A 19,718-nucleotide genomic window follows, 5' to 3' on the forward strand; every position below is an offset into this window, starting at 1 on the left:
CAAGACTCATCCAAGTCAAGCTGACAGCTCCTCCAGCACTTGCTACGCCCAGTTGTTCATAAGCACCTAGAACAGCACAATTAATCAACCGCTGCGTATACCCTTAGATGGCAACAAAACTTACAACTTAGTTGCCTCCAGGGCAGATGACTATATCAGACTTGCGGCAACTGGAGCCATCGTGACCCTCGCACTGTTCATTTAAATCATGTTAATCATACTCGCCAGGACAGGTTAAACAGAATCACGTACGCTTCCCTCAACGCAAGGCCTAGATATCAAATGTAAGTTTGCAATCCCCATCAAGGGACTCATGGAGCAACTTACTGAGGCGAACCACCCACCGCGCAATTACCCCCGATGCAGAGCTGTATACTGTTAAAACAAGGTTCAATGTTAAATGTTGAGCAAGGGATATCATACACCACTTTCTCTAGCATATTTCTCGGCTGGGGAAGCCATGGCCAGGACACTACTGGCCAGGAGAGTGAAAGCGGTGATAGAGAGCTTCATTATGAATGATATTGGCTGAGAATGGGGTAGAAAGATATTGAATTGACACAAGAGAAATTCAAAGAGGATTGTTAGAGAGTTGATGATGTATTAGAGAGAAATTTAGAGAGGTTCTCGCCAGGTTTATATAGATTTCACCAACAACTAGCCAGCCTCCTCCAAGTCCTTTTTACGTCTTTCTTACAATTTCAAAAGATTCCTAGCTACTATTCATAATTTTGACGCGCAATCCTTTAGGGTACATCAGAGGCTGAACCCCAGGCATCACAGCGTAGCGGCTGTATATGTGGAGTCGGTACTAGGCCCCATCCACATCCGTGGCAACTCGGAGTCAATATTGACTATGTAGTTTACTCACTAGCACAAGAATCTCCAGTTGCGCCTTTTCTTTCCATCCTGGTCCTTCTTTCAGCTGCTAAGCGTCGGTTGATCGTTTCTAATCGAGCTCAGCCTGATGCAGAGACGCCTTGTGCACTTCATACCAGGCAGGCTAAGCACGACCCTTGCTACAACTGCTATAGAGGCATTGATTTTTTCAGTCCGCATAATCGAGGTTTTCAGTCAAAGCAACAATTAGTAAAGATCTCTTCCGAGGCACCATATGCAAGCTGAATTCTGAATCTAGAGCCTCGTTGACACACCCTAGCAAGGCTCCGGCCGATCAACTCCATAGTAGGTAGGCTCAGTCTAAGTGGAATTCACACTGCTTTGTCCATTGGATGAGTAGGCACGTTAGCCGAACTGATCTTCAAGTGTCTAGATAACTTAGCTTCGGGTTTTACCTCCGCCATTATAGCCCCATATCAAGCTTGCTTTGGAAGGACATGTGTGGCTTGATCGTATTTCAAAACTAGGCAGTCCTGAGATGTGGATATAGATCTACCCTGGCGGAATATCTCCTGTTCAGCTGTTATCTGGAGCCATTTTCTTACCGGACGCTGCCTATATGGCCTCTTGAAGTTATAAAAGTGAGGGCATTCCCTCAATACCATCAAACATCTATCATTCAACACATCCCAACTACATCAATCGCAAAGTTTATCATCCAGCCAATACAGAATCGTCAAAATGCGTCTCTCCCTCATCATCGCCGCCCTGAGTTCATCCCTGGTTCTAGCTTCATTGGAAAACCCTCTCTCCGAACGTCGATGCAAGCCTGCCAACCCTAATGGTTGGAAACAGTGCGATGCCATTGAGGTATTCTGTGATGAGGACTGCTCCTGCCCAGGGAACACCTGCCCAGACCTCGAAGACGGTATGATGGTGGTTTGCAATGGCGAGACCTGTTGCAGGAATGCGAAAGGAAGCATGGTGTGTCCGCCGTAAGTACATACTCGCCCACTTGACCAAGCTGTAATACATTACATTTGGACGGATCACTGAGCAGGAGGAATAGGGCAAACCCGTGAAAAGCTATAAACATTGGCTATCCGATCCAATCCATCTGCCAATCCGATCTGTGGTGGATGGAATGAAGTAATGGGTTCGCTGGGTTATGCAAATGTCAAGCACCTCTGGGGTACTGAGAATGGGAGGGGCTGTTTATTATCGATTATTCAAGGAATTGCGTTTCAGGATGTGAGAGGATCCAGACAGGGATATTGAATTGTTGGAACTGTTAAAGCTACGCCTCGTGCGGCTCGTTTCCTTGTGCGCCATGTCTGCAACACGCTCGTTTTAGGGTTTCGTGAAGCCACGCATTGTTAGATGGCTCAATCTATACTTCCCGAATTATGGTTATTCACCATTCGTATCTTTTTCGTCTCATCACATATTATTACCGTTGAGAGTATACTTTAGCTATGTCGTGCGGAAAGACGAAGCTCATGCTGCTAACCAACTGTCAAAGTTTGTGGTAACAATGGCAGCGACCAGAGCGTCTTCGGGTATCTATATCATACGCCCAATATAATAATGTACAAATAGGCTCTATTACTTCAAGCTCAAGACGAGGGAACTCCGTTCTTGACCCCCCAGTTCCAAGCCTTCCTCTTGAGATCAGCGATAATCGGGACAAACACCAGATTGCTAAGCCAGCCTGTCAAGGTATCGAGGATGACAGAGTTTCGCGGACTCACGCCCAGCGCACTTCCCTTCATGATGTGGCCGACGAACATCGTCGTGATCAAATAATCACCTCTCTCCAAAGCCTGGATCGAGATCTTGGCAACCTCCTCGGGAGTCTGCGGCTTATCAGCCTCCTCCAGCTGCTTCGTCAGCTCGGGCTTCAGTTTCTCCTCATTCTCGAACCCGGGACTCAGAATGCCCATCGGGAAAACAGTATGGATCTTCACGTCAGCCGGCGTGGCAGAAACCTGGGACTTGGATGCGCGGGACCCATTGTACAGTTCAATCTCCTGGCTGAGGGTATCCGACAGCGAGCGGATGGCCGCTTTCGCAGGAGCGTACGGCCCGTAGCCCGCGACAGACACAAAGGCAAGCGTGGAGCACGTGAAGATAAGGTGTCGTCGAGGCGCCGGCGTTTGCTGCTGCTGGCTCGGGTCGGCGGGAGAAAGCCACTTCCGCAGCGTCGCGTGGGCCGTGTTTGCGGCGGTCCAGTACACCGTGTCCATCTGGCTCCTGAGCGTTTGGATCGGGGTGTCGACGAAGAAACCCGGGTTGCAGAATCCGGCACAGCACCACACCACATCGGGTGGGTGGCCCTGGTTCCACTCGGTGACCTCTGTGATAATCCGGTCGCACTCCTCTGCGTTTGTCAGATCGGCGCTGATGTAGTGGAATCGTTGCTTCGTGGTATCTGCTGCTGCGCTCTGAGAGCAAGTATCAGTATCATTTGTTGCTGGAAATGGGTGGTGGTATAGCCTACCGCGACTTCTTCGAGAGCTGCCTGCAGCTTGCTGACGGTTCGCGCAACAAGGACAACATTTGCACCTTTCTTCGCTAGTTGGCAGGCGGCGGCCTTGCCCATTCCCTCGGAACCCCCCGTGATCACGACTGTCTGTATTGGAAGACTATATCAGTAGAATCCTAGTAAGATAGCAAGGCCGACGTACCCTCCCCTCAACGACGAACTCATTGCGCGAACCGAACCCGAACATTTGGGCAGTTAGATAGACGACCAATCCGCAAAGAGCGACCGAAATCCCCAATGTGGTGGACGATAAGTCATTGGAGAGTGAAGACAGTATTGAAGACATCAAGGATGAACTGAGGGGTTCCTCTTTGCACGAGAGGGTCCTTAACTGTCAATTGACGGACGGGCAAGATAATTAGTATGGTTGGAAACCGAGAATAAACATCCGACGGCATCATACATTCTGATACACTCGTGTATTCTATTCTGCGAGGTTTTTCTAGTTATCAACCGTACTTGAGGTAACGGTCTCGTAATATACAAACAGTACAAACATGCCCATCTCAGACTAGCTCCACGCGGGCGGTGAGCAGTCCCACCCAAAATTTTATTGATTGAAGTTTATCGGCTTGTGAGAATCTCTCGACGAGATTGACTACAGTCCCAGTCGATTATCCAACTCTCCGTCATGGGAAAAAGAAAGGCCAGCGGTCGCCCCGCCGCGCAGAATGCGCCCGCTCCCCAGAAAACCAAATACAACGTCGAGGAGCGATTTGACGGCTCGGAGGATGAGTTCCAAGCGGGCCGGGATCAGATCCTGCTGGAGGAGGCTCCGGATGCGAAACGCCGGAGAAAAATCGCTGCGCAAGGTTTGTCTATCTTGTGTGCTTGTATGGATGTTTTGGCAGGAGCTGTGCACTGACTGCTTTTTCTTAGATGAGTCGCTCCAGCTATCCGACGAGGAGATAATGGGCTACGATTCTGTGGACGAGGACGAGCTGGACGATGAGGATGAGTTCGATGAGGGTCAGGACATGCAAGAGGATGACGACGACGACTTCGATGATATCTCAGGAAAGGACCGGAAACGCCGTGGCAGCTTTGACTCTGAAGACGAAGAGGGCATTGCGGCGTGGGGCTCTTCCAAGAAGGATCTCTACGATGCGGACCAGATCGAAACGGAGGCCGATGCGCTCGAGGAAGAGGCGGAAGCCAAGCGACTGCAGCAGAAACATCTGCAGGCGATGGACGAGGCGGACTTCGGCTTCGACGAGTCCGAGTGGGCCGAATCGGGCAAAGACAAGGACGACGGACAGGACGGCGCGGGGGTGGTCACCGAGGTGCTCCCGCAGGTGGAAATCACGGATAAGATGAGCTCGAAGGAGAAGATGAAGATCTTCAGGTCGAGATACCCTGAGTTTGAGCCACTGGCCAAGGACTTCATCAGTCTGCAGCGCAAGCATCGGGGTCTTTCGCAGGTTGCCAAGTCTACGAAAATTTCCGAAGACGCCGAGTTCCTTCCCGTTCCCGTCGTCAAATTCCAGGCTTTGTCCGCATACCTGGGTGCGATCAGCTTGTATTTCATGATGCTGATGTCCCCGTCCTACGACTCGACCGGCAGCTCGCCTCTGCTCTCCCCCGCCCAGATCCGCGCACACCCGGTCATGGCTTCGCTAGTCAAGTTCAGGAAAGTCTGGGAGGACGTGAAGGACCTCACTGCCCCCGAGACCAAGTCTCAGAAATCGACCCCGGCTTCCGCAAAATCGACCAAGGAGACCCCTCAGAAAGCCGCACCCGCAGATTCCAAGAAGCAGAGCGCGAAGCGCAAGGAAGCCCAGGAAGCCAAGAAGACCGAGAAGGTCTCCAAGGCCCAGCGAGCCGCACAGGCAGCCCAGGCCGAGGCCGATGCCCAGAGAGCCGAGAAGCTGCGCGAGACCGAAGCCAACCTTGCCGATCTATCCGATCTTGTCACCAAACCAAGCAAGAAACGGGCTGCACAGGCGAACAAATCCGGCGCCAAAGACGACGACTCCGACTTTGGCGACGAGGACGCTCTTACCACCAAGGAGGCCGAGGAGAAAGCAAGACAGAAGCGCTCTCTGCGCTTCTACACTTCCCAAATCGCGCAGAAGGCCAACAAGCGTACCGCTGCTGGTCGCGATGCCGGTGGCGATGCGGATCTGCCTTACCGTGAGCGTCTGAAGGATCGCCAGGCCAGACTGTTGGCCGACGCCGAGAAGCGCGGTAAGGCCAAGCCGCAAGGGGCAGAACAGCTGGGCGGTGGCAGCGATGACGAGGATCATCTCGCTGCTAAGGAGATCCGGGGCGAGGGGTCCGATGAGGACGACTACTACGACATGCTCGCGGCGCGGTCTAAGGGGAAGAAGGACGAGAAGAAGGCTCGCGCGGAGGCCTACGCGGCGGCCGCTCGTGAAGGCGGACAGGTTGCGGTCCACGAGGAGGTTGGTCCGGACGGCAAGCGAGCCATCACGTACCAGATCGAGAAAAACAAGGGCTTGGCGGCCAAGCGCAACAAGGATTCGCGGAACCCGCGTGTCAAGAAGAGGAAGAAGTATGAGGACAAGAAGAAGAAGCTGGGCAGTATTCGCCAGCAGTTCAAGGGTGGTGAGGGCCGCGGTGGATATGGTGGTGAACTGACTGGTATCAAGAAGAACCTGGTTAAGAGTGTTAAACTCTAAGTGGTGTTGTTCGCTTGTCTTGAAATATCCAAAGGATTTGTGCAGTTTTTGGCGTTTGATGTGTGTGGTAAAAATATATTTCGACCTGTACATATATAATTCATTCTGACGATGTAACATGCACTATCTTGATGTCTTGTATGTCTTCCACTGGGTACAATTTGAAAATTTCTTCGAACAGTAAGAATAAAGGACAGCGGAGAAAACTAACATGAAAATGTACCAGACGCACCAGACTGCATAAAGTATACAGCTTTCAGTACCCCAGACCATCAAATACTTCGTCAAGCATGGTTTCCACAACCTCAGGGGCAGCATTTTCCGATAAACCCATGCTCAAGAACCTTCTTGCTATCACATCCTGTGCTAGTCAGTCTTGTTACTCAAGAAAACCCCTAGGTGCAATATGGTCCATACCGCTTCCTTGAGCGCCTGCATTTCCTCGGTAGATACCACCGCACAAGCAGCAACAAGGTTCTCACCCCGAGCAGCAGAAGACGCCAGTTCATTGGCACGATCAACTATTGACTGACTTATCCCATTCATAGCAGCGCAGCTGTTGGGGACGGTAAGCAAAGCATTTTTTATGTCTCTCCTTTGAAAACATACATTGTCCCGAAGCTCTTGTTACACATCCCAGGTCGAAAGCTACATCCTTTTCATAAGTATTTGAGTTTGACATTCACATATGTGGGGCTCTCAACTTGTATAGATAAGTCATCTGGTCTTCTCCCTCGTGAGGCTCCTCGCAGACCTGGACTTCCATATGACCAAGCTGCAGACGAGGCCCCGGCGTAAGGAATCCATTTTCCAGTATCTCGTGGAAGTGTGTAGCGGCAATCACTTTTGGTGGTTCCTCGCGGTCGAGAAGGTGCCTGAGAATCCCGCAGGCGAGCCCAATTCCATCTATGGGTGTCAGTCAGATATAATTCAACAAATATGTGTGGACAAACCGCTCTCGTTGGTGCCCTTGCCAAACTCGTCAATTATAAACAAGCTGCGGCTGGTGACCTGCTTCAAGTCAAATGAGATTTGCTGCAGATCGTTCATGAATGTGCTCTGGATCTGAGGTATAGTCAATATCTAGCCAGTGAAACTCAATGCGTCGCATCTCGTACTTGCGAAACGCTGTCCCGTGTACTCGTCTTCACTAGTATTTTGTCTGTCATCCCAATTTCTGCCTTTTCAGCTGGGACAAAACTATATGCCTCAGTCTATTGTTCCTGTGATTTGAACTTTCGACACACCTTCCGAGCTGTGCGAGGTAGACGATCAAGGCCACCTACTATGCTGTTAGGTTGCGGAGACAGGTTTGAGAATCTTGTTCATACTTGTTTCATGTAGATGCTCTTTCCAGAGTAGTTTGGACCCGTCAGTAATAGAATACTTGGTCCGAACTGTGAAGTCTGATCTGACACATTCCTTGCTGACCCACCGCCCACTATGAAGGTATCGTTTGGCACGTAGGAGGGGACTGTCAGCTCTTGAAGAATATGTCTTGCGGCATGTTAGCTCATGCCAATTTCCTTCATTTTGTTCGATATATTACCTTCCTCCTTTTATTCTAATGACATTTCCTTCAGTCATCTTCGGACGAACCAGTTTATAGAAGCCTGCGGCTTGAACAAACGCAAGATGGCTGTCCATGGTCAATCTACCAGTTCAGACAAGCCCTAGGGTCTCACCTATCAAGCTTTCCACATAAGTCTGATGCTTGTAGAAGTGTTGTCTCGTGTTGGAGCACTCGTTGCGCGAGATCATACACAATCTCTATCTCCTTTTCTGTTTGTAGTCAGTATCCTGCCAACTGAAAAGTCTCTTAGCATACCGCAGATAAGCCCAAATATGTCCCCCAATTTATCATCCATCTCTCTCATTCGGAAGTCCTTGAAGTATGCGCGGTTCTCCGTGATGAAAATGAGTTCCCAGTCTTCATCGGTGCCGCTATATGCTGCCGTACCCCTATCGTTCAACGGTATCGCGATATTGAAACCCAATTGGGGAAAATATATGACGTTCACGTCAATCCCAAGTGACTCTGGTACTGTGGCTGCTATCTCTATTGCAACTTTCTTGAGCAAGTCGCTTAAGCCGTCATAACTGTCTTTAAGTTTGTCGAGCTCCCTGTCCAGTCCTGGCTTCACGACTGTTCTGCCTTGTTCTTCGGAGCTGTCGATGTCAACCTAGATTATTTAGTATATAACGTAAAGAATATCTGGGTTGCCCGCAGAAAAACGAAAGTGGACTTACTATTTCTTGTATAATTCTTCCAACCTTGAACAACTGAGCAGTTTCCATTGTCCTTAGCGCCTGTATATTGTTAGTACCATATGTGCCATTGATTTATATACTCACTTCGTTATGAAGATCCACTTCATGGCCGCTAGCGATTTCTTTGAGCGCGTCATGAATATCGATACCGTAAAAGGCAAACTACACCATCGTCAATCAATACCATCACGACAGCCATAAAGAAGCTCCACGCACCGCAAGTAAAGTAGCCCACACCGTAGTTTTAAAGCCCGCGATCTTCCCACTTCCGGTGCTGATCCCCTTGCGCAAGTTCAGCATAGTGTTATGAAGATTCTTGATATGCTTCAAGCTTTTTATGATCTTGTTCAGAGGGTTGCAGTTCTCTGGTCGAAGATACACGCTGACAAAAGCATGTCGCTCACGAACGACGTCCAAATCCACGCTCGGCCGAAGGAACAATTGTCTGAGTCGATTCCTTCCTTGAGGTGTATGTGCAAAGCGCTGGAACAGGCCATACACGGAGAGTCCTTCTTTCGAAGATGATTTTCTCCCTAGTCCTTTGTTGATCATGCTCGGGTGAGATTCGGATTCAAGAATCTGTAGAGATAGCAGGGTTCTCTCATTGACAAACCTATCGTCCTGTAAGCAACATATTGGAGAACATAGAGGTAACACTTACATTGTTCCACGTAGGCTGAACATCTCAACCGAAGAGATCTGGAAAACACCCGGCGTGGCGTCCCCCGCCACCGAAACCGTCGCTCTCCGCCGTTGTAAATAGGCAAGGACAGCGCCAGCACAGCCAATTGTTACCGAACTATCCATGTCAATCGCACCTAGCACGTGTAAGTGACGAGCTTCCTCCAGCGTGAAATCCAAGTTCGCTATCTCTAAGTCCTCCGCGTTCATCAACCCATTATGAGGCACGAGGAACTTGATGCGCTGCTCGTGTTTGGAATATATCTCCAAAGCCACTAGCTTGTTCCTTGCATTGAGGTAGCTGAACTCCTGTGATGGGCGTACGTCGAGTCGATAAGGGAGGTATGAACCTTGACCTTCTCATTTTGTCAATCGTCACGCGCCCTTCTTATAATAGTGTCCTTGTTCTCTTACTATCTTCTCGTTCGAAACTCTGCAGTTTCTGAGCATCGAAATGATCAACACGAGTTGAAGTGAGGAGTACTGTGGGCTTCGTTTGAAGGATCACTGATGCTCTGTCAGTATCGACTAGGCGATGAAGGTCCTGTGTTTGAACAAACAGGTGTCAATGTTATCACTGCCAAAAGATGGCATGTCGCCCAGTAGATAGAGGGCTTCTTCCTGGGTCGAATAATATGAACAACCGATGGTACCAGAATCTCTCACGTCAATTGCCACGACTACTAGATCGAGGTCATCGTCTGTGAGCTCGCCAGCACCGTCATCGGAATTGTAAAGAAAGGCGATGTCTCGCTGGAGTTGGTTCATGATATTAGCACCCCGCAAACTTGAATTTGACATGTCTGCTATATGAGCGTAGGCAACTGGAGTAAAGAGAGGATGATTGTCGGAAGATCTCACTTCGAGACTGGACGGTTACTATTTGGAGGTACCTGCCTCAGGCTTCTAGAATATTAAGTATAGTTCAATAGGATTTAGGAAATTTCAAATCATGAATGCTTGTGGTATTTAACAGTACTGTACATATAACATTACACGAGTATACAAGCTGTTGAGTGAGGATGCTTCTAATCAAAGATTTGCAATGACACCGACCTTATCCAAATCAGGATAGATCTCTCCAAGAGCAACTTGTCTTCTGAATCAACCGATCATTCCGGCAACACCTCGTTATCTGTTGGGTTTTCAGTCTCAGAAGACGCTGATTCGACCGCTGTGACCTGGAGCTCGTTCTTATCGGCATCCAACGAGACATGCGCAATCTGTCCAGAAGTAATCTCGCCGCGGATGATTTTATCGGCCAGCCTGTTTCCAATCTCCTTCGAGATCAGCCGGTTCAGGGGACGAGCACCGAACTTCGGGTCATATCCTTTATTGCAAAGCCAGTCCTTGATTTCGCCGTCGATCTCCAAGACTATCCGTCGGTCGTCAAGTCTGGATTGGAGTTCCTTGATACGAATATCGACAATATCTCTGAGCGCCTCCCGGGACAGCCTCTTGAAAATAATGAACTCATCGATCCGATTGAGGAACTCCGGTGGGTACGCAGACTGCACGACATCCATCACGGCGGACTTGATCTCGGGAGAGATCTCACTATCCTCATCGGACTGTCTGTGGGTATGCAAGGGATCGCCACCGACAAGGATGTTGGCGCCAAGGTTAGACGTCAGGACAATGAGGGTGTTCCTGAAGTCAACTTTGTGGCCCTGGGAATCTGTGAGATAGCCCTCGTCGAGAACCTGCAGGAGGAGGGCAGAGATATCGCGGTGGGCCTTTTCGAATTCGTCGAACAGCAAGACTGCGTATGGCTTGCGTCTCACGGCTTCGGTGAGTTGGCCAGCATCATCGTAGCCAACATAGCCCGCGGGGGATCCAATCAAACGGCTGATCGTGTGCTTCTCTTGGAATTCGCTCATGTCAAATCGCACGACAGCAGTTTCCGTTGAAAACAGGAACTCGGCCATCTTCTTGCAAAGCTCAGTCTTTCCGACACCGGTGGGGCCTAGGAACATGAATGATGCCAGCGGCCTATTCTCACCGCTAAGACCTGCCCTCTGCATGCGTACCGCGTTGGCGACAGCGGTAAGAGCTTCGTCCTGTCCACGAACGGCTTGGCGGAGTGTATCTTCCATCCGGATCAACTTTTCGACATCACCCGCCATGAGTTTGTTGACAGGAATGCCCGTGGCACGGGAGACAACGTTCCCAATGTCGTCCGCTGTGACGGAATCGTGGATCAGGGACTGAGGTCCGATAGTTTGCTCTTCCTTGGGCAGCTTCGCTTCCAGACCCGGGATTGTCGAGTATCTTAACTCTCCGGCTTTTGCGAAATTGCCTTCTCTCTGGGCCTTTCCTAATTCAAAGCGAGCACGCTCCAGCTCTTCTTTCGTGCGCTTGACCGACTCGATCTGGGATTTTTCCTTCTCCCAAATTTCGCTCAATCTAGCAGACTCCTCCTGCTTGACCTTCAGGTCTTTTTGTAACTTGTCTCGGCGTTCGCGACTGCTGACGTCAGTTTCTTTGCGGAGAGATTCAAGCTCAATCTGGATTGTGGTAATGTCGCGATCCAATTCTCGAATGGCATCAGGCTTCGACTCTTGTTGCAGCCGTAGGGCCGAGGCAGCCTCGTCCACCAGGTCGATGGCTTTGTCGGGAAGGTAGCGATCGGTGATGTAGCGGTTGCTATAGGTTGCCGCAGCCACGATTGCACGGTCTGTGATCTGTACACCATGGTGGACCTCGTATTTGTTCTTGATACCGCGCAAAATAGAAATCGTCGCCGCAACCGATGGCTCAGGAACCTGGATTGGCTGGAATCTTCTTGCCAACGCGACATCTTTTTCGATCAATCGATATTCGTTGAGAGTCGTGGCACCACAGCATTGAAGTTCGCCCCTAGCCAATGCCGGTTTGAGGAGGTTGCTAGCATCAATGCTGCCCTCCGCTTTCCCGAGACCAAGAAGCGTGTGAAGTTCATCAATGAAGAGGATCACTTTGCCCTCAGCTTCCTCGACCTCCTTGAGCACCGATTTCAGTCTTTCCTCGAAATCTCCCCGGAATTTGGCGCCGGCGATGAGAGAGCCGAGGTCCAGCGCCACAACCCTCTTTTCCTTGATGCTTTCGGGAACATCTCCTTGCACAATCCTTTGCGCCAGGCCCTCGAGAACAGCCGTCTTTCCGGTACCTGCAGCGCCAATGAGGACGGGGTTGTTCTTCGTCCGTCTCGACAAGATTTGGATAGTCCGATGAATTTCGCCGTCTCTTCCAATAACCGGATCCAGCTTCCCTGCCTTGGCCCGGGCAGTCAGATCAATACCAAATTGTTCCAACGCTGCTTTTTCCTGCTCATCCCCCAGGTTCATTCGGTGCGTGCCACCTGGAGGGTGAGGTCTTCCGTTGGCATAGTGACGAACTGAGTGGATCGGTTGAAGACCGGTCGCATTCGCGGTGATGGAAGGTAATCGTGACTGAGGGAGTAGACGCAATCTCGGGGTCGGGTGGATAATCCGAGTTGGAGTACGCAGAAGCCGACTGCGAGTCAGCTGTAGCCTCGATGCCATGGTTGTGGCTAGTGCTATGAATTATGAGAATCAACCGACAAAAAAAAAACCAGTGATCCTTGTGGGAAACCCAGCCTTTTAAAGCCTTTTTGAACTATCGGAGAAGTATGCCACCAGACCAAACAAGTCAATTACATCGTCGATGCTGTTCAGCGCCCCCCAACGTCACGACGGTTCTCGAAAGCTCCACCGGGAGGGAGATGAGTGGCGGGAGCTCTCTGGAGTCTCTGGCCCAGCGGGAACGAACCGACCAAGCTCATTTGCATCCGATTCCAGCTCCGGCACGGTGGCGGTCACGTGCCGCATCGAGGGGCGCAATGGAAAAAATTCATAGCGGGACCCGCAGTGGGAAGAAAAAAATACTTCTGGACACCTCTTCCCCCTCCCTCCCTATTTATTCCTCTTCCTCTTCTCCTCTTTTCTCTCCCATCTCAAAAATCTTCATCCATAACTAATTCATTCACAATGGGTTTCACCGACTTTGTCTCTGAGGCTGGCCTCACCCGTATGTGATCTTCCTCTCCTTGCTTTTTGTTCTGCATTTCTTTTTCTTTTTTTTTTTTTCTTTCGGCACTACCCTTCTTCCCACACTGGCGCTTCCTTTTTTTACGTCTGTAACTAATGATGCCCCTCAGTCGCCAACAACTACTTCGCTAACCGCAGCTACGTTGTTGGGTAAGCCTACCTTTGCCTTTTGTTTTCTCTCACGCATTTACTTTCACCCCCCTCCTGTTTTCCCTTCATATGATGAAAAAAATTGGTCCGTGTTTAGGAGGCGGCTTAAGACCCCGCCGTAGGACTACACATCCAGCGAGAAATCGCGTTTCTGATTACCTGGAAAACTTGCTCTTTGTTTTTGCCGTCGTTTACAGACTTTCACACATCCACAAAAGTGTCATGGAATTTCCATTGGGCTAACGTGGGATGATTCTAGTGACGGTGCTACCCAGGCCGATGTCGTGACCTTCAAGGCCTTCTCCGGTGCCCCTGACGCCGAGAAGTACCCCAACGTTGCCCGCTGGTACAAGCACATCGCCTCTTACGAGTCGGAGTTCTCCACTCTCCCCGGCGACCCCACCAAGGCTTTCACCACCTACGGTCCTGAGGCCACTGAGATGCCCACCAACCCCAAGGACAAGCCCGAGGAGGATGATGACATGGACCTCTTCGGCTCCGAGGATGAGGATCCCGAGGTTGTCCGTCAGCGTGAGGAGAACCTTGCTGCCTACCGCAAGAAGAAGGAGGCCAAGCCTAAGGCTATCGCCAAGTCCATGGTGACCCTTGAGGTCAAGCCCTGGGGTATGTAGACTTATAGCGAATTCGTGCGGTAACAGCTCGCTAACTTGACTTGCAGATGATGAGACCGACCTCGAGCAGATGGAGAAGAACGTCCGTGCCATCGAGAAGGACGGTCTGGTCTGGGGAGCCTCGAAGTTCCAGGTCATTGGCTTCGGTATCAAGAAGCTCCAGATCAACATTGTCATTGAGGACGACAAGATCTCCCTTGACGAGCTCCAGCAGGAGATCGAGGAGGACGAGGACCACGTCCAGTCCACCGACGTTGCTGCTATGCAGAAGCTGTAAATGCTATGCCAATTATGATGAAGAGCAATGGTGTGATGAAGGATCTACGGACGTTATAGTATCATGAATCAGAACTAGAATCGACTGGGTTAATTCCAAGTCGTTTGATGAAGACCAAAAAAAAAAACAAATACCCATTTTAAATTCAAATCTTGCTTCTCATGCCGAACGTCTGAATGACATCGAACCACCAATTCCAGCCGTAGGTGCTATAAAAAAAAAATTTTAACCCCACCAGAATGAAACAGTTGTGCCCAATCAGTAAAGCATTTTTAAAGACCTCAATCAGGTTGGGCGCCCAGTGCCCACTTTGGCGGGGTTCCTCAAGAGGGACCTGAAGACAGCCCACCGAATCTGCAATTGAAAAATCTGAACGTTTCCGGGGATCAGTAGCTGGCTGGCTCATGAGACACTCAGTCCACGAAATTAAACAAGAAAGTCGCGTGGTCTAATGGTTATGATTTCTCATTCACATGTCTTGTATCCTGAGAAGGTTCCCGGTTCGATCCCGGGCGCGACTATTTTTTGCATATACTGTATTATCTATGTGAAGGTCATTTTTGAAAAGTGATGCGTGGTGTATGTCATAACTTGCAACAGCTACAGATGCATATCATTTTTTTTTGGCTCTGTTCCTGAATGGATTGCTTTATCTTTGTCATGCTTATTCTTCGACATATTTTTTTCTCTGCCATACATGGATGAACAGTAGTTGGTCTAGTCTACGGAATACTTGTACGTCTCTGTACTATAAAAGTGTTTTTGTTATAGGATAACTATGTAGGTTTCGGGTTTGATCCAGCGACGCACTCCCAACAATCAACCCTGAAGTTTTAATCAACATCAAACAGGCAAAAACATATCCTTACCAGGCCTCTGATTACGTCAACACAGTTGCGTGGTCTAATGGTTATGATTTCTCATTCACAAGTACTGTTTCCTGAGAAGGTTCCCGGTTCGATCCCGGGCGCGACTATTTTTGCCTTTTGGTAAATTCGTGGTGTATCCGTATCTTTTTTTTTTTATATATATCTTGCCTATCTCAATACGATAAGAACACATTTGGGTTCTGCTTACTAATACACCACCTCGTCACCTGACCCATATCGTGGACATCAACCCGGTACGGTAGGTAGCTATCCACGTAGCTTATCTGGCAGCCAGCATAAACCACGCCATATACGAGCAGAGGCCGGCTTTTTCTTGCGTTCGCAGTATAGACGCACGCCCACTGTCAATTTTATTGAGAGATTAAGGCAGAAGCAACCAGAATGGGGTTCATCTCTCGCATAGCCACCCTCTTCGGGCTGGTGCTGCTCGCCCACGCGTACGTCCACTCACTACTTCCCAGCGACACTTATAGCAACAGCCGTACCAGATGGCAGTCGGTTGCCGGCGCATGATCCAGAGATACATATGTCCAGGTGGACGGAGAGCTAACGAATTGCAACCAATCAACAGAGCGTACTCCGCCCACGAACACACCACCCTCTACAGCAACGCCCGACTCCCGACCTCGACAGCCCTCCCGCACGACATCGTCATCGAAGCCCTCGTTTCCATCGTCTTCGTGTCTGTGGGGTTGGTCCTCGGCGCGGAGAAGCTCAAGCCAGTTAGCTGGAGCGAGTGGGCGGGGCAGATTGAGCGTGAAGGGGGCGCGAGGAATCCGTTTCGGAGGCTGGAGGAGCGGTATAGTTTTTGGGATGTGCGGGTGAGTTCATTTTACCTTGTTGGTGGAGAGGGGTTATAGTGTTGAATGGCTGATGACTTGGGTGATTGCTGACTGACTGGTTTTGTTGATAGGCTAAGCGGAAGGAGTTTGCTGAGTGGATGAAGGGGGATGTCCCTATGGAGAAGTGAGGGTGAAACGTGGTGGATGGATGGATACTGGGTGTTGATATGTTGTTCAGCGTCTTTCCCCGACTCGCGGGCTGGTGATGACGCTGTGATGTACAGTATCATTTGGGTTGTGGAATTAAAAGTTGACTGTCGTCTCTGTCTGTGGATTGTGTGCTTGGATGCGGTGATACTTTCCGCCATTGAGATACTGCGCTGTATCAGACGGCTTGTCTACGATTGCCGTCTAGATGTCTGCGTTTACCTGCTCGTAATCTTGATAGGGATTGCGAAGCTCAGGTGCACTTCTTCAATGCATGTGATGGGCTGGGCAGGCATCAATACGTCTCTGGAGCCAAATCACGGAGTAACCATTGTGCAAAACGCCGTGGACCTTTTCCGCAAGCTTCTCGACCGGTTCCTAGTTCTATGTGCTCTGACCTCAGGCATTCATACGTCACATGATGAGCTCGTATATCCACGATATATAATCGACAGATGCCGACCAGGAACCAACGTTCACCCCTGAATTTAACATCAGAATTGAACAGATCGATCTAGTTCTTCACAAAGACACAAAGCAACGCGTCAAGCTGCAAGGAGAGATTGCTCCCCCATGCTCTGTCCGACAATGTGCCATGCAGCCCGTGCGAAACAAGAAACAACAGGAGTCTAGACATCCAGTAGCTAGGAGTAATTGTCTAGGCCAGTCCAGTTCTATTTCCAACTCCCCTTTCCAACCCCTTCAATCAGACCAAACCTCGATCGGCCGTGGTCTAGACTATTCTTTATACAATCGAACCAAACAGATAGGTTTTGTTTTTACCTAAACAAAAGAATAAAAAGGGGGAGGGAAGGGGGAGAAAAAGCCACTTGATTGTTTACGGCAGTTGGCGAGATGCTTAATTGCAGAAAAGGTTACTTGCTTACCCCCGAAGAATGGAAACGAAAAGCCATTTGTGAGATCGGAACCCACTATGGATAAAGTAAGATATCACACGTAGATTAAAATGGTTCTCCACTTCTGTCCTGTGGAAGATTACCTACATACCGAGTCAGACAGCCCACACCAGTTATGTTATGACAAGGCTGGCGAGTAAGCCTGACAGCCAAGCTGGACTGAGCGCTCAGACTTCCACAATTATTACCAAGTCGGGTAAGGTACTTTGTTCACGAACGTGCCCGCCCTGCCGACTCATCACTCCATTATTCCAGGTTCAAGTGTGCCACTGCCCAGACCTGTTGGTTTACTAACCCACCCGCCTTTGTTGATAGCATACGACAGCAACGCCACACACAAGGGGTTTTGAACGAGAAGAACCCCTTGCATCGTCTTTGCTTTTTCCCCCTCTGTCAAAGGGGGACAATCTCGCCGAATCAAATACGATTCGCACTCTAGAAAAGGCAATGTCTTGGACGGTGCATGATCGACACGTCTACATCGGACGCAAGCTGTCAGGTCAGTTCACGTAATGACTCAATCCACCGAAAACAACCTTTTGCGTACGTGGACTGGACTTGTGTACTGGACTGGACTGGACTGAGGGAAAGAGGGAGGGAGGGATTTGACCTCGGTTCCAGGTCCCCCTGTCGTCAGGCACTTCCGACGCGATGTGATTGGGTTTTGCTAGGTGGGAATAACACCCCCTCCCTCCTATCCCTCTCATCATGTTCAAATCACCCCCTCATCCAGTCGGCGATTCGACGTCGTTCGGTCTAACTCGTCACCTACCTCCCTACCTAGTCTACATGAATTGCCGCCTTGTTGATCAATCGGCCTTGTCTGATGATCCCCTTGGCCACCTACGTAACAGCAATCTATCTATCCGTACCTATGTCCGGAGTATCCGTAGTTAGTTCAATATGTCTTGCGGCAAACCCACCCGGCCTGCTGCAGAGACGAGCACTACGCTGCGCCTCCGGCTATGTCGTCGTCGTCCGATGTCAAGAGGGACGGTAGTACCTACTCCGGAATAATCCATACCTAATAACCAACTAGGTAGGTAGGAGTAGTCAGAGCAAGGCTAGCGCCCAGCCAGCTTAGACCCCTCCCTAGTGCCAATCAGAGCATGGGAAGAAGCACGCGATGGCTGGTTCAGGTCGTGCATACGTATATACCATTGCCTCGTCGATTACGTGGACAGGTGTAAGGCCAGGCCTCCCGTGAAACAGTCCTTTCTCTGCTTTCTTTTTTGTCTCTATTAATTTTACTATTTTTTTTTCCAACCCTTTTTCTGGAGGGTAGCCGCGTACAGTACATATGTGGTGCATGCGGGAGACGTATACACATACACATTGACCTGGGATGGGCATTGTTAGGGGCCCTGCAGGATTTGTCAATGGATGGGAATACGAGGGACCCAGCAGTAGTAGCTACTAGCAAGCTGTAGGGGTGTCATTCGGGTGAGTGCGGCAGTGTATCGGCCGGTCCGGGAGGTGTTGTAGGCTTGTAGTGGCAGGGTTGGTTAGTATTTACCCAAGGAAGTATTATATATATATTGATTTGATGAAATAAATGAATAAGATGGAAATGATAATAGCAAAATAGTAAAAAATAGGGAAAGAAATAATAAGATAAAATAAGCAGAATGGACGAGGCTCTCAAAAGAGTATGCAGGTAGGTAAGAAGGAGCAGGGGAAACGCGACGAGTATGGATATGTTTTTGATGAGACTTCCCGTGTCTTGCTTTGAACAGCCTTCTTCATATTTGATAAAAGCCAATTATATATACGATCAAAATAAGATAAATAATACGAGAAAAACAAGAAAAAAAATAAATAAACAAAATAAAGATAAGAAATGCCCTCTCTTGGCAGTTCGCACCGTTAGAATGAAGGAAGAGGGGAAGAAGATCAACGAAGATTCCAGTCAGTGCTCCGAGGTCGACGACGCATCCTGCAGTGTTCAAAAATCCCGAACAACGCAGAGAAGGCTTCGCTCGACGACAACAAACTGTAAAGAGTCCGAATCATCACAAGGACCGACCAAGAGAAACAATGTTGCAGAGATGGAGTTGGGCTGTACCTGTTGATTGGTTGGTGAGCGTGATGGCCCCCAAAAATAGGTCAGAAGCATACGCAAACCTCCCCGGGTTTGATTGAACTTTCTTTGTCTGGTCAACATTTGTTTGTTTATTTTGTTTATTTTGTTGATTTATTCTATAATTTTATGATTTTAAAATTTGTTTTACCCTTTTCATTCAATTTATTTTATTAATCCTCATGGAAATGAATTTTCTGATTTTCTTTTTCTGTATTGTTCTCTCTGATTGGCCGTTTCATCAATATGAGGAGTAGCCTGATCGATTTGATTGCCTGGTGGAGTCCTCATCTTTTTGATCACTGGGGTACTCGAGTAACAGGAACAGTCACAGTAACACCCACAGTAACGCTCACAGCAACAATTATCCATCGTAAAGACGCTCGACCTACCTCCACGCACATCATCAATGCTCATAGGGCCCAGGATCAGATCCTCGGGCCGCGAAGGATGCCCTAAACAAGACACTGAGAGACATTCGATGGCAACAGGAGACCCGCCTCCACGACGGGACAAGGAGGGTCAAGATCCCAAGGGTGGAGCCACCCTTGGGAGGGTGACAGGGTTAAAGAAAAAAAGGGTGGAGTGACGACTCGTCCTAACCCAGATTGGACAGACCTGGCTAATCCAACATCCAATATCGAATGGACATGGTAAATTGGCGCTGGTGCTGGCGCATCCCTCCACCCGTCCAGCCTTTTCCCGCTTGGTCTCTCTCTCTCTCCCCCCCCCAGCCTCAGAAGCAGGGCTGAGGC

General features: G+C 49.5%; 8 protein-coding genes and 2 non-coding genes across 10 annotated transcripts; 6 read left to right on the plus strand and 4 right to left on the minus strand.

Annotated features, from left to right (window-relative positions):
* Nucleotides 1–16: 16 nt before the first annotated feature.
* On the minus strand, nucleotides 17–494 carry BDW47DRAFT_72919 (uncharacterized protein). The gene is made up of 5 exons (XM_024819703.1): nucleotides 424–494; nucleotides 328–368; nucleotides 253–271; nucleotides 125–193; nucleotides 17–66 (listed from the first exon to the last, which is right to left on the minus strand). The coding sequence occupies exons 1-4, from the start codon at nucleotides 460–462 to the stop codon at nucleotides 128–130; spliced, it is 165 nt and encodes a 54-aa protein (XP_024668659.1). The 5' UTR covers nucleotides 463–494; the 3' UTR covers nucleotides 17–66; nucleotides 125–127.
* A 1,818-nt stretch (nucleotides 495–2,312) lies between these two features.
* ksrA (3-dehydrosphinganine reductase) lies at nucleotides 2,313–3,708 on the minus strand. The gene is made up of 3 exons (XM_024814028.1): nucleotides 3,528–3,708; nucleotides 3,341–3,472; nucleotides 2,313–3,284 (listed from the first exon to the last, which is right to left on the minus strand). Exons 1-3 carry the CDS (start codon nucleotides 3,669–3,671, stop codon nucleotides 2,457–2,459), a joined length of 1,104 nt encoding a protein of 367 aa, XP_024668660.1. The 5' UTR covers nucleotides 3,672–3,708; the 3' UTR covers nucleotides 2,313–2,456.
* Nucleotides 3,709–4,001: 293 nt separating this feature from the next.
* Nucleotides 4,002–6,092, plus strand: BDW47DRAFT_72928 (Sas10/Utp3 family protein). The gene is made up of 2 exons (XM_024819704.1): nucleotides 4,002–4,197; nucleotides 4,265–6,092. The coding sequence occupies exons 1-2, from the start codon at nucleotides 4,017–4,019 to the stop codon at nucleotides 6,025–6,027; spliced, it is 1,944 nt and encodes a 647-aa protein (XP_024668661.1). The 5' UTR covers nucleotides 4,002–4,016; the 3' UTR covers nucleotides 6,028–6,092.
* Nucleotides 6,093–6,283: 191 nt separating this feature from the next.
* Nucleotides 6,284–9,780, minus strand: BDW47DRAFT_134129 (MutS family protein MSH5; the record flags this gene model as incomplete). The annotated part of the gene is made up of 16 exons (XM_024818018.1): nucleotides 6,284–6,388; nucleotides 6,445–6,622; nucleotides 6,714–6,933; nucleotides 6,981–7,092; nucleotides 7,146–7,227; nucleotides 7,275–7,309; nucleotides 7,359–7,524; nucleotides 7,577–7,666; nucleotides 7,713–7,809; nucleotides 7,856–8,210; nucleotides 8,278–8,337; nucleotides 8,383–8,460; nucleotides 8,515–8,911; nucleotides 8,960–9,335; nucleotides 9,394–9,523; nucleotides 9,646–9,780. 16 exons carry the CDS (start codon nucleotides 9,778–9,780, stop codon nucleotides 6,284–6,286), a joined length of 2,616 nt encoding a protein of 871 aa, XP_024668662.1.
* A 142-nt stretch (nucleotides 9,781–9,922) lies between these two features.
* On the minus strand, nucleotides 9,923–12,814 carry hsp78 (chaperone ATPase HSP78). Its single transcript, XM_024814029.1, has 2 exons — nucleotides 12,579–12,814; nucleotides 9,923–12,517 (listed from the first exon to the last, which is right to left on the minus strand). Exon 2 carries the CDS (start codon nucleotides 12,501–12,503, stop codon nucleotides 10,092–10,094), a length of 2,412 nt encoding a protein of 803 aa, XP_024668663.1. The 5' UTR covers nucleotides 12,504–12,517; nucleotides 12,579–12,814; the 3' UTR covers nucleotides 9,923–10,091.
* Nucleotides 12,815–12,875: 61 nt separating this feature from the next.
* On the plus strand, nucleotides 12,876–14,267 carry BDW47DRAFT_111813 (translation elongation factor 1 subunit beta). The gene is made up of 4 exons (XM_024814030.1): nucleotides 12,876–13,008; nucleotides 13,139–13,178; nucleotides 13,438–13,802; nucleotides 13,858–14,267. Exons 1-4 carry the CDS (start codon nucleotides 12,969–12,971, stop codon nucleotides 14,085–14,087), a joined length of 675 nt encoding a protein of 224 aa, XP_024668664.1. The 5' UTR covers nucleotides 12,876–12,968; the 3' UTR covers nucleotides 14,088–14,267.
* Nucleotides 14,268–14,524: 257 nt separating this feature from the next.
* On the plus strand, nucleotides 14,525–14,608 carry BDW47DRAFT_t139. Its single transcript has one exon. It is a non-coding gene; the product is annotated as a tRNA-Val (tRNA).
* A 371-nt stretch (nucleotides 14,609–14,979) lies between these two features.
* Nucleotides 14,980–15,063, plus strand: BDW47DRAFT_t140. Its single transcript has one exon. It is a non-coding gene; the product is annotated as a tRNA-Val (tRNA).
* Nucleotides 15,064–15,358: 295 nt separating this feature from the next.
* Nucleotides 15,359–15,947, plus strand: BDW47DRAFT_128872 (membrane magnesium transporter family protein; the record flags this gene model as incomplete). The annotated part of the gene is made up of 3 exons (XM_024816919.1): nucleotides 15,359–15,414; nucleotides 15,549–15,798; nucleotides 15,891–15,947. The coding sequence occupies 3 exons, from the start codon at nucleotides 15,359–15,361 to the stop codon at nucleotides 15,945–15,947; spliced, it is 363 nt and encodes a 120-aa protein (XP_024668665.1).
* A 1,382-nt stretch (nucleotides 15,948–17,329) lies between these two features.
* On the plus strand, nucleotides 17,330–17,929 carry BDW47DRAFT_72966 (uncharacterized protein). The gene is made up of 2 exons (XM_024819705.1): nucleotides 17,330–17,382; nucleotides 17,668–17,929. The coding sequence occupies exon 2, from the start codon at nucleotides 17,710–17,712 to the stop codon at nucleotides 17,881–17,883; it is 174 nt and encodes a 57-aa protein (XP_024668666.1). The 5' UTR covers nucleotides 17,330–17,382; nucleotides 17,668–17,709; the 3' UTR covers nucleotides 17,884–17,929.
* Nucleotides 17,930–19,718: the final 1,789 nt, after the last annotated feature.

The sequence above is a fragment of the Aspergillus candidus genome (assembly GCF_002847045.1).
Source record: "Aspergillus candidus strain CBS 102.13 unplaced genomic scaffold BDW47scaffold_59, whole genome shotgun sequence".
NCBI lineage: Eukaryota > Fungi > Ascomycota > Eurotiomycetes > Eurotiales > Aspergillaceae > Aspergillus > Aspergillus candidus.

Excerpts from the sequence above, each read along its gene's own strand:
- hsp78 (XM_024814029.1), bottom strand. The coding sequence starts at position 12,503 with ATGGCATCGAGGCTACAGCTGACTCGCAGTCGGCTTCTGCGTACTCCA.
- BDW47DRAFT_111813 (XM_024814030.1), top strand. The coding sequence starts at position 12,969 with ATGGGTTTCACCGACTTTGTCTCTGAGGCTGGCCTCACCC. Across the intron at positions 13,179-13,437 it reads AACCGCAGCTACGTTGTTGG|TGACGGTGCTACCCAGGCCG; the intron begins GTAAGCCTACCT and ends GGATGATTCTAG. Across the intron at positions 13,803-13,857 it reads CCTTGAGGTCAAGCCCTGGG|ATGATGAGACCGACCTCGAG; the intron begins GTATGTAGACTT and ends CTTGACTTGCAG.
- BDW47DRAFT_72928 (XM_024819704.1), top strand. The coding sequence starts at position 4,017 with ATGGGAAAAAGAAAGGCCAGCGGTCGCCCCGCCGCGCAGAATGCGCCC. Across the intron at positions 4,198-4,264 it reads GAGAAAAATCGCTGCGCAAG|ATGAGTCGCTCCAGCTATCC; the intron begins GTTTGTCTATCT and ends GCTTTTTCTTAG.
- BDW47DRAFT_72966 (XM_024819705.1), top strand. The coding sequence starts at position 17,710 with ATGATCCCCTTGGCCACCTACGTAACAGCAATCTATCTATCCGTACCT.
- BDW47DRAFT_72919 (XM_024819703.1), bottom strand. The coding sequence starts at position 462 with ATGGCTTCCCCAGCCGAGAAATATGCTAGAGAAAGTGGT. Across the intron at positions 369-423 it reads AATATGCTAGAGAAAGTGGT|CTCTGCATCGGGGGTAATTG; the intron begins GTATGATATCCC and ends AACAGTATACAG.
- ksrA (XM_024814028.1), bottom strand. The coding sequence starts at position 3,671 with ATGTCTTCAATACTGTCTTCACTCTCCAATGACTTATCGTCCACCACA. Across the intron at positions 3,473-3,527 it reads AGTTCGTCGTTGAGGGGAGG|ACAGTCGTGATCACGGGGGG; the intron begins GTACGTCGGCCT and ends CTTCCAATACAG. Across the intron at positions 3,285-3,340 it reads CAGCTCTCGAAGAAGTCGCG|AGCGCAGCAGCAGATACCAC; the intron begins GTAGGCTATACC and ends ACTTGCTCTCAG.